The sequence below is a fragment of the Nilaparvata lugens genome, chromosome X (assembly GCF_014356525.2).
Source record: "Nilaparvata lugens isolate BPH chromosome X, ASM1435652v1, whole genome shotgun sequence".
NCBI lineage: Eukaryota > Metazoa > Arthropoda > Insecta > Hemiptera > Delphacidae > Nilaparvata > Nilaparvata lugens.
Genome location: NC_052518.1, coordinates 26,286,637 through 26,301,021, shown reverse-complemented (window position 1 = coordinate 26,301,021; position 14,385 = coordinate 26,286,637). Strand labels below are relative to the sequence as shown.

Genomic DNA, 14,385 nt, shown 5'->3' with positions numbered 1-14,385 from the left:
TTTTTTGATGAGAGGTGCGAGAAAAAAAAAACATTTTAAATCTCCGACAAAAGATTTTAATCTTTACATTTCAAAATTGTGTTCAGAAAATTACTTTCTCTGGGTAGGGTTTTTAATACTTTGATATCCATTCAGAGGTACTTTATTTGATACCACTTATACTTTATGTCACCCTCTAATATGACTTGAAAGCTCAAGCAATGTTTTATTTCAAGTTAGTGCAGTACATCTTTGCCGGGTCTATCTTATGAGATCAGCAGATCACCATGCTCAGTTACAATCGATTGTATTGTACAGTGATGCAGCGATATACAGTGGAAATTATGTCACATTATACAAAATAATACGTTTTCCAGAAAATATCAAGCAAAGGAAATTGAAAATATCTTTTAATGGGCTTATTCAACTAATAAGGCACAGTAGTTATCAAAAAATTACAATAATGGTTAAATAACTCTCAGTTGTAATCCGGCTTTTGAAGTAAACGGATGATCTATCTTATCTCTCTGAAGTAACAGTGCCCACTCCAATTCTTCACTCAGTATTATTCACCCTACGAATCTGTTTCCAACATTAAGGACTGCGAAATTTGGTGTATTCTCTTGATCTACAGATAATTTTTATTAAGGATTGCGAAATTTGGTGTACTTTCTAGATCTACAGATAATTTTTCAAGTTTTTCCTCCTCACATATTGAGTTTTTCTGTTTGCAACAAGTGTTAGGTTGAGTTTGAGAGCTAGAAGGAGGGAGTATTTTTATTGTTTATGAAATTCCTTTCATGCTCTTATTTACATACTCCATGTAACACCTATTTTCCGAAGATCATCTTCTACATCTTCCAGCCAGCGCTTTCGTCGACGTCCTTTCAGCCTTCTTCCACCTGGGTTTTCTCTGAAGACTTTTAACGGCTCTTGAATCGCTTATTCTTTCTACGTTACCTAACCAGCACAAGAGTCTCAATTTGATCTCATTCACAATTGGTGGTTTTCTGTACAGATCAGGTCAGGATTCAAACGAAGTCTCCATTCTCCATTCAAACATACTGGGCCGTATATTCTTCTCAGAATCTTCCGTTTCCAGATATCCAGTAGATCTTCATCTTTCTTTTTCAAAACCCAGGTCTCTGCCCCATACAGCACAACTGGCTTTATAACAGTTTCATAAATTGTCATTTTCATGTTCCTTGACAGGGTTTCGGATCTCGAGTATTGACTATCTGCATAATAACATCGATTTCCAGCAGTTATTTTCGCTTTTATATCAATTTTAACATTGTTATAGTCTGTGATAATGGAACCCAGATATTTGACATTTTCCACTCTTTCAAATTTGTAATTATTGCACTCCATTAATCTGTCGCTGATCTGCCGGGTTCTGCTGCTTGCCAAATACTTTGTTCTACTCTCATTGATTGACAGTCCAATGTTTGTTGATCCCTCATCGATCTCTTTATTGAAGGCATCTTTCAGAGTTTGGCTATGTCTTGCAATCAAGAATACATCATATGCATATGCCATAACCGCGACATTTTGTTCATTATTGTACCTCGTGAATTTACTACTATTCTTTTTATTAATTTTTCAAGACTCAAGTTGAAGAGCATAACTGACAATACATCACCCTGCCTAATTCTTACATTCGCTGTAAATTCGTTTGCAAGCAGTCCTTGAACTTTCATCTTATACTTTGTTTGGCGCAGTGTCATTCTTCCTTGCCCTAGTTTCATGAAACTAGCGTCGCGAAGAACAGTTCGGATCTGCGATGATTGTAGGGCTGAGAATCATAAAAAGTGAAGTTACTCACTACACGAAAAAAATTATTTGGATGCCCGGAAGGACTCAATCATCGAATGCATTAATCAGAAATTTGATCAAGTGGAAAACAGCATCACCTCACTGAACACCACAGTTGAGAAAATAAGGTAGTCACTGAAAAAGGAAGGTGGCGAAAATTCTACACTCACTGAAAAATGTAATAAGATTGCTTTCGATAATGAAAGACTGCAACCGAGCATGAATTACCTAAAACAGCACTAAATTCAGATAATTTGCACTTGGAGATACATGAGATTTCCGAGAAAATCTGGGATAATCAAACCAAACCATTGGGAGACAGTTTTCAGCATCTCCTGAGGAATGCTTCAGTAACCAGATGTAAGATATCAATATTATGTTCTTCAATCTATTAATTGGCGTATCAATACAAAAAGTATCAAGACATTTCCATCGCGCATAGGATTCCTACGTCTTCCACTGGAAAACAAGCCAATCCTTGTGGATTTACAAATAAATTGTTATAGAGAGTCATTTAGGATGAATGGAGGATGAATAATTGTGCGCGTCTTAATAGAATCTGAACTTTTCTCATACTAAGATCATAACTTAAATCACTTGAATTCTTTCATAAATCAATTTCCTCAATAAAACTTTCTCATAAGTCATCATGACTTACTTAGAGCACGTGAATTCCTTCAATAATTACTTTCTGCTGAGATGAAGCCTAAGATCTAAAGATAAGAAGATGTTGAAGTGTATATGATGTATTTTTGGTTCAGAGAGACAACTTAAATACCAGAGACAACTGATATACTTACGCTATCTTTTCTCTATGGTATGACTCAAGGCTTCACCGTGAAAAGGAGGAAATATGTGAGATCTCGCGGCAGGCGGCTGTCTCCTGACACCTGGCACCGGGTCCGTTCACTTTAGCCTAATTGCAATTAAGCCTAATTAAGCATCGACGAAACAAAATTCAACAGCCAACTTTCCTACCAACTATCACTCCTGTATACTGCTGGTATAATGGTATAATGTGTCCAGTAATGTAACTGTTACTGTTTTATTTGTATGGAGAACTCTCGTGTAGTGACACTTCATGCTGAGTAATTTAGGGTGGCATATCGTCATTCAGCAGTGCAAATTTAATGCTTCAATTTTCTTACAAACAATACACCAATTTCGCGGAAAATCTAGCAGAACATATTGAAAATCTAGGCATAATTAAGAACTGAATAGATCTATTTAAAGGTTAATTTGAGATAATTTTCATTTTTCTTACGAAATACGTCAAATTTTATCATATATACAGAGTACCCATATTGGGGATCTTTTTAAATCCATCTGTAGAAGACGTTTAGAAAGATTAAAGATGTCCTCAAAATTCCATTATTTTTGATTTGGCACCCCTGAAGAATTTATATATGGTGCTAAATAGATGCATAATAGACTGCCTTATTATTTGAAATGGAATGTAGCCATAAGCACACTAACTATAGTGAGGCTCACCGCTCACGTTATAATGGCAGTGGAGAAAGAACCTCTTCCTTGCCAATGCCTTCTATAGATGGTAGCTTAGCTTTATTGATGTAATATTAAATGTTCATTCCCGTTTAAAATAATCAATTATATTTTATTAAGCAAGAAATTATATTTTTCAATAATTTCATAATGGATTTTCATAATTAAGATGAAATATTTTGTTAGTTGATTATTAATTCTACATTGTTTAAAAAAAATCTGGCAACAGAGCAAATCGAGGAAGAGATAGCGCTATCCGCTTTGTTAAATGATAGACAAGGATAGCAATACTATTGCTAATCAAACACTGCCATTATAATGTGGACCTCACTATAGAGATGTATAGCGTTAGTCCTGTGTAAGATCGATTCCTAACAATTGAACCACAAAAAGATTTTTCATATTAAAATCTACAAAATATAATAAAACTGACGTTAAAATAAAAACGTTGATTGAGAAGGTTAAATTTTGAGCAAGCTGAGAAGGCTTAATGAGTGTTTCCAATTAATTTGCAATGCAGCGGAAATCTGCTGGTGACCTACTGTTGGGAACCGCTCATAGACACCATTTATAGACAACACTTTGAGAGAGTTTGTCTCTACCTTGAAAGTTTCTCAGTCAATTCAATATATGCTCAGTTAAATTATTGTAAATGTAAGTGTAATACTCAATTGTCATTCTTCATCAAACATTTAATATTAATAAAACAATAGCAGTAAGATTTTCTAATGAGAAAATTCACTGTTCAATTTTTCAAGTAGGCTAGTAATTTAGGATAGGAAACACTAGTTCATTAGTCTTTAGACTAGATGGCTATATTATTGACTAGAAGAAAAAATTAATCTAAATTTCTAGTTGAAATATTATTATTTGGATAAGAAATTGTGATGAATAGGCCTACTTTGGTTTGAACTCTTCTTACCGTAGTCTAAATTTGGGGGAGTAATAGTGAAGGTTTTGCCTGTTTTTCTCTCACAATCATTTTAATGATAGATGCTTGATGTAAAAATGAATAAACAATACATTTTCCATACACTTCTGCATGTTATTATACATTCAGTATCTCCATCTGTATTGCAATTATTCAACAAAAGTTTTATGTATAAAATGCCGTCTATGTTAGAATATTAAATTGAATCGATAAAATAAATTCATTGTCATTTTGAAAAATTGTACGAATAAAATATTTGCATTTTGACTTGAAACAAATAAACAATTATAACAACGCTGGAAATAAATTATATATGGGATTTAAAATAATTCTATTTTCTAGTTTGATTTTGTGAGTTGACCATCAACTGTTCAATAACTATTATATGTTGTAATAATATAATTCATTTATTATTTCACCAAGTGAAATTATATTTTGTATTATTTCAATATAATGCCAAAATGATTTATGTATTTAAAACATTAAGATGGCAGCACTGCTATAGAGAATAAACGCAGTCGGTAAAATTGTTTCTTATATTTTTCCCTCGCTAACTTTCTATTCTTTTAAGTAAAACTGAAACTTTATCACTGTCAAACTCATAATTTATTATGTTTGTACAGCTCATCAAGCCAGAGGAAATGGTCAATCCCAACATGGATGAGCTTTCAATGATGACCTACTTGTCTCAGTATCCAAATGCCAAACTCAAACCAGGAGCGCCTTTACGTCCCCGAACTAATCCCAACAGGTAAGATAATCAAACATATCTTGACAAGCTTCAAAAAATTATTCCTATAATTTATAAGAAAGCTGATTAATTTCATGAATCAACTATGTATTTATTGATCCATATAATATGGATCTGACTGAAATTCATTAGGAATGATGGTATTAATCAAATCGATTTTTTTGAAGTGACGAGAATTTTTAAGAGGAGAGAGAATAAGATCTTTACAGGAACCTATCCAACAGTTATGGGTTCCAATACACATTTTTATGACAGTTGCAATAAATAAAGGCCACTTGTGCCGTTCTATTGCACGCAAATTGCCTAAACATATTAATAGTTTTGATGAAAAAAAATCTGGAACAGTAATTGAATTATGTTTTGCGGCCTCATTTTTAATCTTGAGAAAACTTTATTCTGTTGAATAGTTGACTCACTTCAAACTGTCAGCAATTAGCATTCCACATAATGTATAACATCAATGCTTCCCATACAACCAATGCTGACAGTTTCAAGTGAATCTAACTTTGAATTTTCCAATTTTATTTGTGTAGGCCAACTGATTGTAATTGTCATCTTCTTTTCCAAATCTTTCATAATTTTGTTTTTATTTTTCATATTTACAGTATTGCTCCTCCTCGGTAAGTGGCGAATACTCGCTTCTTCACTTTTAATGTTTCATGGTTCTATTGTCAAGTTATCTATCTCATGCTTTTGTTGTTATTTTCGTTTTCAAACTCATACCTGCAAAATATATTTTTTCGATTTGTCGTAATTATTTAGGATTGATCCTGCTTTCATTCACAGTCTACGATGATTTGTTTCCATTAATAATTTTCTCACATTTTTTCTTAGTTGAAGAAATTTGCGTATTAGCTTATAAGGATACCACATTAATAATTTTTTGGTGATACTCAGTATAGTAATATTAATAATAGTTTATCCTTCAACTTGAGGCTGTGATAGTAAGCTCTATTCAACCAATAAATAAATTATTCAGCTTGAACTTTCCAGTTCAGTATTAAAAGAGCACTATATCCTCTATAATTCTGTCTTTTTCGACTAACATTTTCGTGCATGGCATTCTTTTGAAAACTCTGACTGTTTACTGATTTTACATTAACAATTGTGTAACAAAATAAATTCTTATATGATGGAAACACATGCAATAGATAGAAAATAAATCGATGAAAAATGTTGAACCTCTCAATTTGAAATCTCCAACCTTCCATAAATAACCTAATATTAAAACTTTTATAGTAATTTTTAAGCAAAGAAATGGATGAAAAATATATAAGGAAAAATGCTTATTGTTTGAATGTTTATTGATAAAAATGCTTCAAAAATTTCAAACATTTTTAATAATTGGGAAATTTTAAGTATTTATTGTCATTATAGTTGAATTAATTATATTTTTGTTGTTTTCAAACAACATGATATCTTACACTTTTTACAAACCTTAAATTAATGTTTGTCGCTTTTCAATTTTTGATGTAATCATTTTGTATGAATGCATGGAAAATAGAAAATAAAAAATTCAACTGCATAGGATTGTATAAGATAGTATGTTTTCAAATGTGACTTGTCACTAATCGAAAATAAGGTATCTTCAATTAATGTACATACATACATATATAATTCAATGAAATATCAACATATACCTTCAGATCATCAATTATTGTACTATTAAAATATTTTTAGTACATTCCCAGACTAGTATCAAATTTTAGTCAATCTAAAAAACTATTTAGAGTGTTTCTTCTGGATTTACAATAATATACATATAAAATATACATTTTTTGAATAATAGGTTTGTATATAAATTATTAATCAATATATTATAGACTGAGTCTATAATAAATGGATTATAAATTCATTAAATGCCAAAAAATTATTGATAGATTCAATATGAAAATAAATAACAAATTATACATAAGTACCATGAATTGAATAAGAAGTATGACTCAATTATTATTTTTTTATGATTATAATGGCTTTTAGATTAATTTCTGTTTCATTTTAACACAGAGTACGAGCTTATGGACCAGGAATAGAACCAACTGGACCTATAGTTGGTTCACCCGCTATATTTACTGTTGAAACATTCTCTGCTGGAAAAGGAAAAGTCGACGTCATTGTAGAAAATCCCAACAGGCAATTGGAACCAGTAAGTTATTCAACATTCGAGTTTTCTTCCTGTGAGAAGTAATTGACAATTTAATGTTCGTGACTCAGACTATGATTATTGATTAATGAGAATAACCTACATAATAAAGGAATTCGACTAAAATAATCTTGAACAAAAGCAATATCAAGGTAAAGGTACTAGTAATATCATGATTTTTTCAAATATTTACTTCCATAGCAGACAATATTACTTCTATTTGTAATATTTCTAGTAGTATTGTCTGATTTAAAAAAAAAAATCCAAATTTGAATATTCTGCCATTATTATCTCGGTAGCAAAAATCATATTAGAACAACTGTTTACTGGAACTTTTTTGTTTATTTCAATTTTAGGAAATCACTTACGAAGTTTATCGGTCTGTTTCAGAAACATTCTGAATAATAAATTATTATAACTAGTACACTTTTATTTTCATTTTTTATTATTTTTTCAACAATTGTTAAATAATCAACTATTTTTATTATTATCATCAATATAAGGATAATAATATTGATAAAAACGTATAGGCGACCAGAGATTTATTAGAAGAGGAAAAGAAGAGGCTTACATGAACAAATTGTTATAAGTAATAATAAATCAATAGTAAGTGATGTAATTCATGATAATTAGTGAAAAATTATGTTAAATTTACTAAATCATGAAAATAATTATAGCTTATATGTGAATGTGTATTAATGTGTTATTCTATAATTATTATGAACTAGGGTGAATAATTGAATGAATACGTTTTCCAGGTTGAAATCCGGTACAATAATGATCGAAATCTAACATACAGTGTATCTTATTCGCCAAAAATTGAAGGACCACATAAGGTGTACGTGAAGTTCGCCGGTCGAGAAATTCCCAAGTCACCCTACAATGTGTTAGTCGAAAGTCAAGCTGGAGATCCTTCGAAGGTTACTGCGTCAGGTCCTGGAATTCAACTAGACGGCAATATTACTAACAAACCAACTTATTTCGATATCAACACTAAAGGTACATTATCATTCAACACTTATCAAAGATCTTTGAAAAGTGTGTATTAGTTCAATTGATTTATAATTTTGAAACTAACATATGAGCAACACAATGGCCATAGAAAAAAAACAGATCTACCATTAGGTCTACTACTCTGATAGAGTTTATAGAGGACAATTTTGGGAACTTGGATGAGAGTTTCAATACCCACACTGTAGGTACATTCCTGAACCTAACCAAAGTCTTCAACAAGTGTAATTCATGATTTATTGTTGAGTAAACTCCAAAATTATGGAATTTGAAGGTAAAGAGCTGAACTGGATACTGACATATATAATATCTTGAAAGATGACAGCAGTATGTTATCATTAGGTATTTGAACAATATCAAAATTTAGAATATCGAATGAAACTTAAAATATAATAATTATTCTGTAACCTACCACATGTATCATCAATACTTGTGCCATTTTGCTCATATGCTAGATTGGGAGGGGGTATGTCTAAATACACACATATTTGTAGACATATTATGTATATGTGTCATATGGTTGGTAATAATAAATTATGTTTTTTCTCAGACGATATAAGCCTGTGAATTTCTGATAAGGACTGGGAGACAACCGAAATTAAATGCGAGAATTCCATATAATTTATAAGACTATAATTTGAGTCATAAAAATCCTTCACGTCATGAGAATAAGGCAACATTTTTTGATAAAAAGCTTGATTCTTATGCCTAATCTAGACTACATATTTGTTGGTTCCATTTAGTTGGTCTGTCCACGTGCAAAAATGTGTAAAAAATATAAGCTCAGGAATCTTTGCGCTAAGGCAATTAGCAAGGATTTGTACCATAGGATTGTTAAAAACAGTGTACTTTGTTACAATCTATTCCAGTATTTATAATAATAATATAGCTTTATTTACATTATTAAAAGAACAAAAGCCTCTCCTATGGCATATATGTGGTCGGCAACAAATACAATTTCACATTTTTTATAGTGTAGGGGAAAGTGGGGCAAAACCGACTGGTTGGGTCAAACCGACCCCTCACCAATTGACTGACTGGTGCTGTCACCATGCGGGAAAAAATTCACTAAGTAAGCCTACACAATATGAGTAAGATGTAGCTTGCATTCACAGCTGTGAACTGAATCATATGAATTCTACAAATTCTTAAAGTTTCTCCTGAAAATTTGTTCGATTTTTCAGTCACATATGATTATTTCATATCTGTCTTAGGTTCTATTGGATACAATTCCGATAAGTTTGCTCTCCAATTCTGTGTATCTTTTCAAATGAATCCATATAAATACAATCAACCTTGAATTGTTCTGTAATCGGCTGTAGCCATTTTTATTTTAGCATGTGCTGTGGGACAAAACCGGCATTTTAGTGAGGGGCATAACCAACTGCAGTCGGTTTTACCCCTTGCAAATTGATTAGTTTCCCTTTAGTGTAATTATGTAACCACTCAATTATTGAAACTGGTTTAGTGTTGTCTGTTTATTCTTTGTTTTTAAATGTCCATATTTTATCAGTAGGCTGAACTATTGAAAACTATATCGTGAAAAGATAATTTTCAAATAAAACTGTTATAAGCTAATTTAAAACCCAACTTTCAATACAATTCTTCATGGATTCTGTTATGAGCCTAATTATAACTCATTCTAAAATGCAGGGCATGGATGGACCTATCCTGTGATTTGCAAATCAATCTCCTGCAGCTCTCAATAGGCTACTATCTCTCAATTTTATTCTCTGTTTATTCTATTTGGAATTTTTGTGCTGTTTAGATGATCACTGTAAATTGAAGAATTGACAATAATTCAGATAAATCAGAAATATTATTCCTTTCATTATTATGAACTTGAACATGAGATTTATCATGTTGCATTTGATAGGTGATGGAATTAATATATAGATAGGCCTAAAATTAATAAGCATTCATAATCTTATAATAAACACACTACCACATGAAATCACATCACCTATATTGGCTACTTCAATTAAATAAATAAAAACAACATGAAACTTGTAGTAACCTCTCATTGAAACATTTCAACAACTAGTTTCGACCTACTTTGGCCATTTTCAAAATAAAATGTAGGAATAAACAAGTTGATACTAGATGATATATGTTCATATGATTTATTTATTTCTTATTCATTATTTCTTGGTTGAAGTTATTCAATATAAATCATAATTATTTACTTTTGATTCTATCAAGAATAGGATTATTTAAGTCAAATTGAGTTATAATTATTAAATAATTCCTATTTGATTTTGCAGTTTCATAGATATAAAATTATTCGTCTTTCACATTCAATTTATTACTTCTATTACTAAAGCATAATATTTTCATAAATATAAAGAAAATAAAAATCTCAGTTCCCTTTTTTTGAAATATTTTATCACTACATGTTCGGACATTTATGCCATTTTCAAGTAATGGCATTTAATACATAATGTCATTTTTACTTGAAAATGGCATAAATGTCCGAAACATGTAGTGATAAAATATTTCAAAAAAAGGGTACTGAGATTTTTATTTTCTTTATATTTATATTACAAGTAGCCCTATACAGAAAAGAGATAATAATATTTTCATATTATAAATTTATATCAATATAATTAATTATGATTAGTTCGAATTAAATGTTCAGCAAACACCGATTTTTGAGTAGTATTTTTGCAATGACCTCTATTCAAATTCTAAACAGAAAAAGGGTTGGATCCAGTGCTCGAGTTGCAAAGGATGGGCTCATGAGCAATGCTCGAAAAGTGAGGAGGAATATGACACCTTCATTTGTGATTTTTGTAAATATTTCAAAAAAAAAACCATGTTAGTTTCATTTTTATTTTATTTTTCGTATGTCTTGACACCTTTATTCGACTGATTTCAAGTAATCCCGTGTTGTTTTAATTTTCCTATGTCATGACAACTTTATTAAATAAAATTTTTCGATTTGTGTGGTTATTTCAAGTGTTTCCATGTCATTTCCATTAATGTCGGTTTTACCCCACTCATAAGACGGTTTACCCCACCCATGGGGCAAAACCGTCATTTTGCACAAAAAATTTATAAAATTATTACCGTTTTTATTATAATTGAATAAATGTATTTGAGTATGTATAGTTATCATGAAATATGTGAAGAATGAGATCGACATCATATTTTGATAAATCTGCCTTTTGATAAAACAGATTTTCATTAATTGAACTTCAAACACTAGCTGGTCGGTTTTGGCCCACTTTCCCCTACGGTATTGAAAAATCATTAAATTACATGTGGGAACAAGCATCTTATAGGTACTTAAGACATAGAGATTATTATAATACTTCGATTACATAAGAATAATTTTAAATCTTAATAGATAGAGATCATGATAACCTTTATGACGTATTTTATTATCTTTATGACGTACACAGTATTCCTGTGCATTTTCATGTATTCTCTGAATAATAATAGTTTAATTGATTGATTCTCAATTATAGAACTCAAGTCAAATTAAGAATCCTGTACATCATTACAAGATTGATACAAGATTAAAAAATCTGGTGTGGTACACTCACACAACTTTCCTTGCTCATATTTGAAACTACGATCTGTATATGTGTATATATAATCGTTTTCAGAGTACTTTTTCTTTGTGTGAATTGTGAAATTCGATGATTTTTTTAGTTGTCATTTTTGAAAGTCGTCAAAACAGCTGTTCTACAGATGAAATATCTCGACTATGTGTTCTTTTCATGAACTGCGCTACCTACCTACCTCATGCACGAGAAGGTTACTAAGTCCATTTCCCAAGGATGGGGTGGACCCCCATTGGATTCCCAGAAAGAAGACTCATGTCAGTTGATAGAGCTGATGAATAACAGAGTATGAATTTGAAAAAAATCGGTCAAGTTATTTTTGATAAAATCTTGAAAAACATGGTTTTTTAGTAATTATCCGCCATTTTTCTCAAGAATATTATGGAGCTCCTGCAATTTTCCCAGACAGAAAACTCATGTCATTTGATAGGGCTTATAAATAGCTGTCCATGGTATAAATTTGAAGAAAATCGTTAGAGCCGTTTTCGAGAAAACCGTAAAAAACATGGTTTTTTAGTCATTATCCGCCATTTTTCTCAAGAATATCACGGAGCTCATGAAATTTTCCCAGAAATGACTCATGCCAGTTGATAGTGCCTATGAATATCTATCCATGGTATGAATTTGAAGAAAATCGTTAGAGCCGTTTTCGAGAAAACCGTGAAAAACCAGGATTTTTAGTAATTATCCGCCATTTTTCTCAAGAATATTACGGAGCTCCTGAAATTTTCCCAGAAATGAGTTTCATGTCAGTTGATAGGGCTTATAAATAGCTATCCATGGTATAAATTTGAAGAAAATCATTAGAGCCGTTTTCGAGAAAAACGTGAAAAACATGTTTTTTTAGTAATTATCCGCCATTTTTTCAGCCATCTTGAATTGAATTTTATTGAATTTCTTATTGTCGGATCCTCATGGTATAAGGACCTCAAGTTAAAAATTTCAAGTCAATCGGTTAATTAGGAATGGAGTTTTTTCATGATTTTTGGGTGTTGGTCTGTGTGTGTGTGTTGGGTGTGTATGTGTGTGTGTGTGTATGTGTGTATGTGTGTATGTGTGTATGTCTGTGAACACGATAACTCCATTCCTAATCAACCGATTGACTTGAAATTTAAAACTTAAGGTCCTTATACCATGAGGATCTGACAATAAGAAATTTAATAAAATTGAATTCAAAATGGCGGAAAAAATGGCAGATAATTACTAAAAAACCATGTTTTTCACGGTTTTCTCGAAAACGGCTCTAACGATTTTCTTCAAATTTATACCATGGATAGCTATTTATAAGCCCTATCAACTGACATGAGTCTCATTTCTGGGAAAATTGCAGGAGCTCCGTAATATTCTTTTGAAAAATGGCGGATAATCACTAAAAAAACCATGTTATTCACGGTTTTATCGAAAACGGCTCTAACGATTTTCTTTAAATTCATACCATGGATAGCTACTTACAAGCCCTATCAACTGACATGAGTCCCATTTCTGAGAAAATTGCAGGAGCTCCGTAATATACTTGAGAAAAATGGCGGATAATTAATAAAAAAACCATGTTTTTCACGATTTTTTCAAAATAACTTGACCGATTTTTTTCAAATTCATACTCTGTATAGTTATTTATCAGCTCTATTAACTGACATGAGTCTCCTTTCTGGGAAACTAATGGGGGGTCCACCCCATCTTTGAGAAATGGACTTTGTAACCTCCTTCTCGTGCATGAGGTAGGTAGGTAGAGCAGTTCATAAAAAGAGCACATAGTCGAGATATTTCATCTGTAGAACAGCTGTTTTGACGACTTTAAAAAATGACGACTAAAAAAAATCATCGAATTTCACAATTTACACAAAGGAAAAGTACTCTGAAAACAATTATATATACACATATACAAAAGTCTGATCGTAGTTTCGAATATGAGCAAGGAAAGTTGTGTGAGTGTACCACACCAGATTTTTTTTTTTGGAAAGCAATACTTTCCTTACCTATGGTAGTAGGGCAAGGAAAGTAAAAAATGATTGTATATGATTTGTCATGAATAGTATTTCATCATAAAATGAATAATATTTTCATTCAGTTTTTATTAGAATAAATGAAGAAGTTTTTTTCGTGAATCGAACGCTTTGATACAAATTTTGATGAATAAACTGATAATATTCCAATGGGCAGAGAAAAATTATTATTTTTCGTTCTAGGCTTTTTATTGACTTTAATGGCAGAATGTTTTTTAATTTCTAATAATATAAAAATATAATTTTAATAAAATTTGTCATTAAAGTCAATAAAAAATCTCGAATGAAAAATAATAATTTTTCTCTACTCATTGGAATATTATTTGTATATTCATCCAAATCAATTAATTCTACTTAATTCAAATGCTTATGGTTTTTTTATTGTGTTGTACATGAAGAATATAATTTTAGTTGCAAAATGCCAGATTATAAATCTCAAGAATTTTCTCAGATAATTATTTGTGAATTTAATAAATTCATAATTTATGAATTCACGGATCGCGAGATTTCATTAAAGTAATGCATCATTCAATTTTCAAATATCTGAATGGAGATATTTTTTGAAAAAAATATTTAATACCCTTTTAGTTTTTGATTTGTAGGCACTACAAAAACGAACTTATTAAATAATTATCTAAAAATATTGAGTAGCCTACTTAATAAGTTTGTCAATCCGTGAT

General features: G+C 31.0%; 1 protein-coding gene across 3 annotated transcripts in view; it reads left to right on the top strand.

The window, feature by feature from the left end:
- LOC111043544 (filamin-A) overlaps nucleotides 1–14,385 on the top strand; it is a 221,640-nt gene that overhangs the window by 55,619 nt on the left and 151,636 nt on the right. For 2 of the 3 annotated variants that reach the window (XM_039443088.1, XM_022328524.2), the window contains exons 5-8: nucleotides 4,852–4,979; nucleotides 5,585–5,599; nucleotides 6,987–7,125; nucleotides 7,881–8,121. In XM_039443088.1, coding sequence (XP_039299022.1) covers nucleotides 4,852–4,979; nucleotides 5,585–5,599; nucleotides 6,987–7,125; nucleotides 7,881–8,121 — 523 coding nt within the window. The remainder of the gene's footprint in view (nucleotides 1–4,851; nucleotides 4,980–5,584; nucleotides 5,600–6,986; nucleotides 7,126–7,880; nucleotides 8,122–14,385) is intronic. The other variant, XM_039443087.1, reaches the window with a different exon arrangement.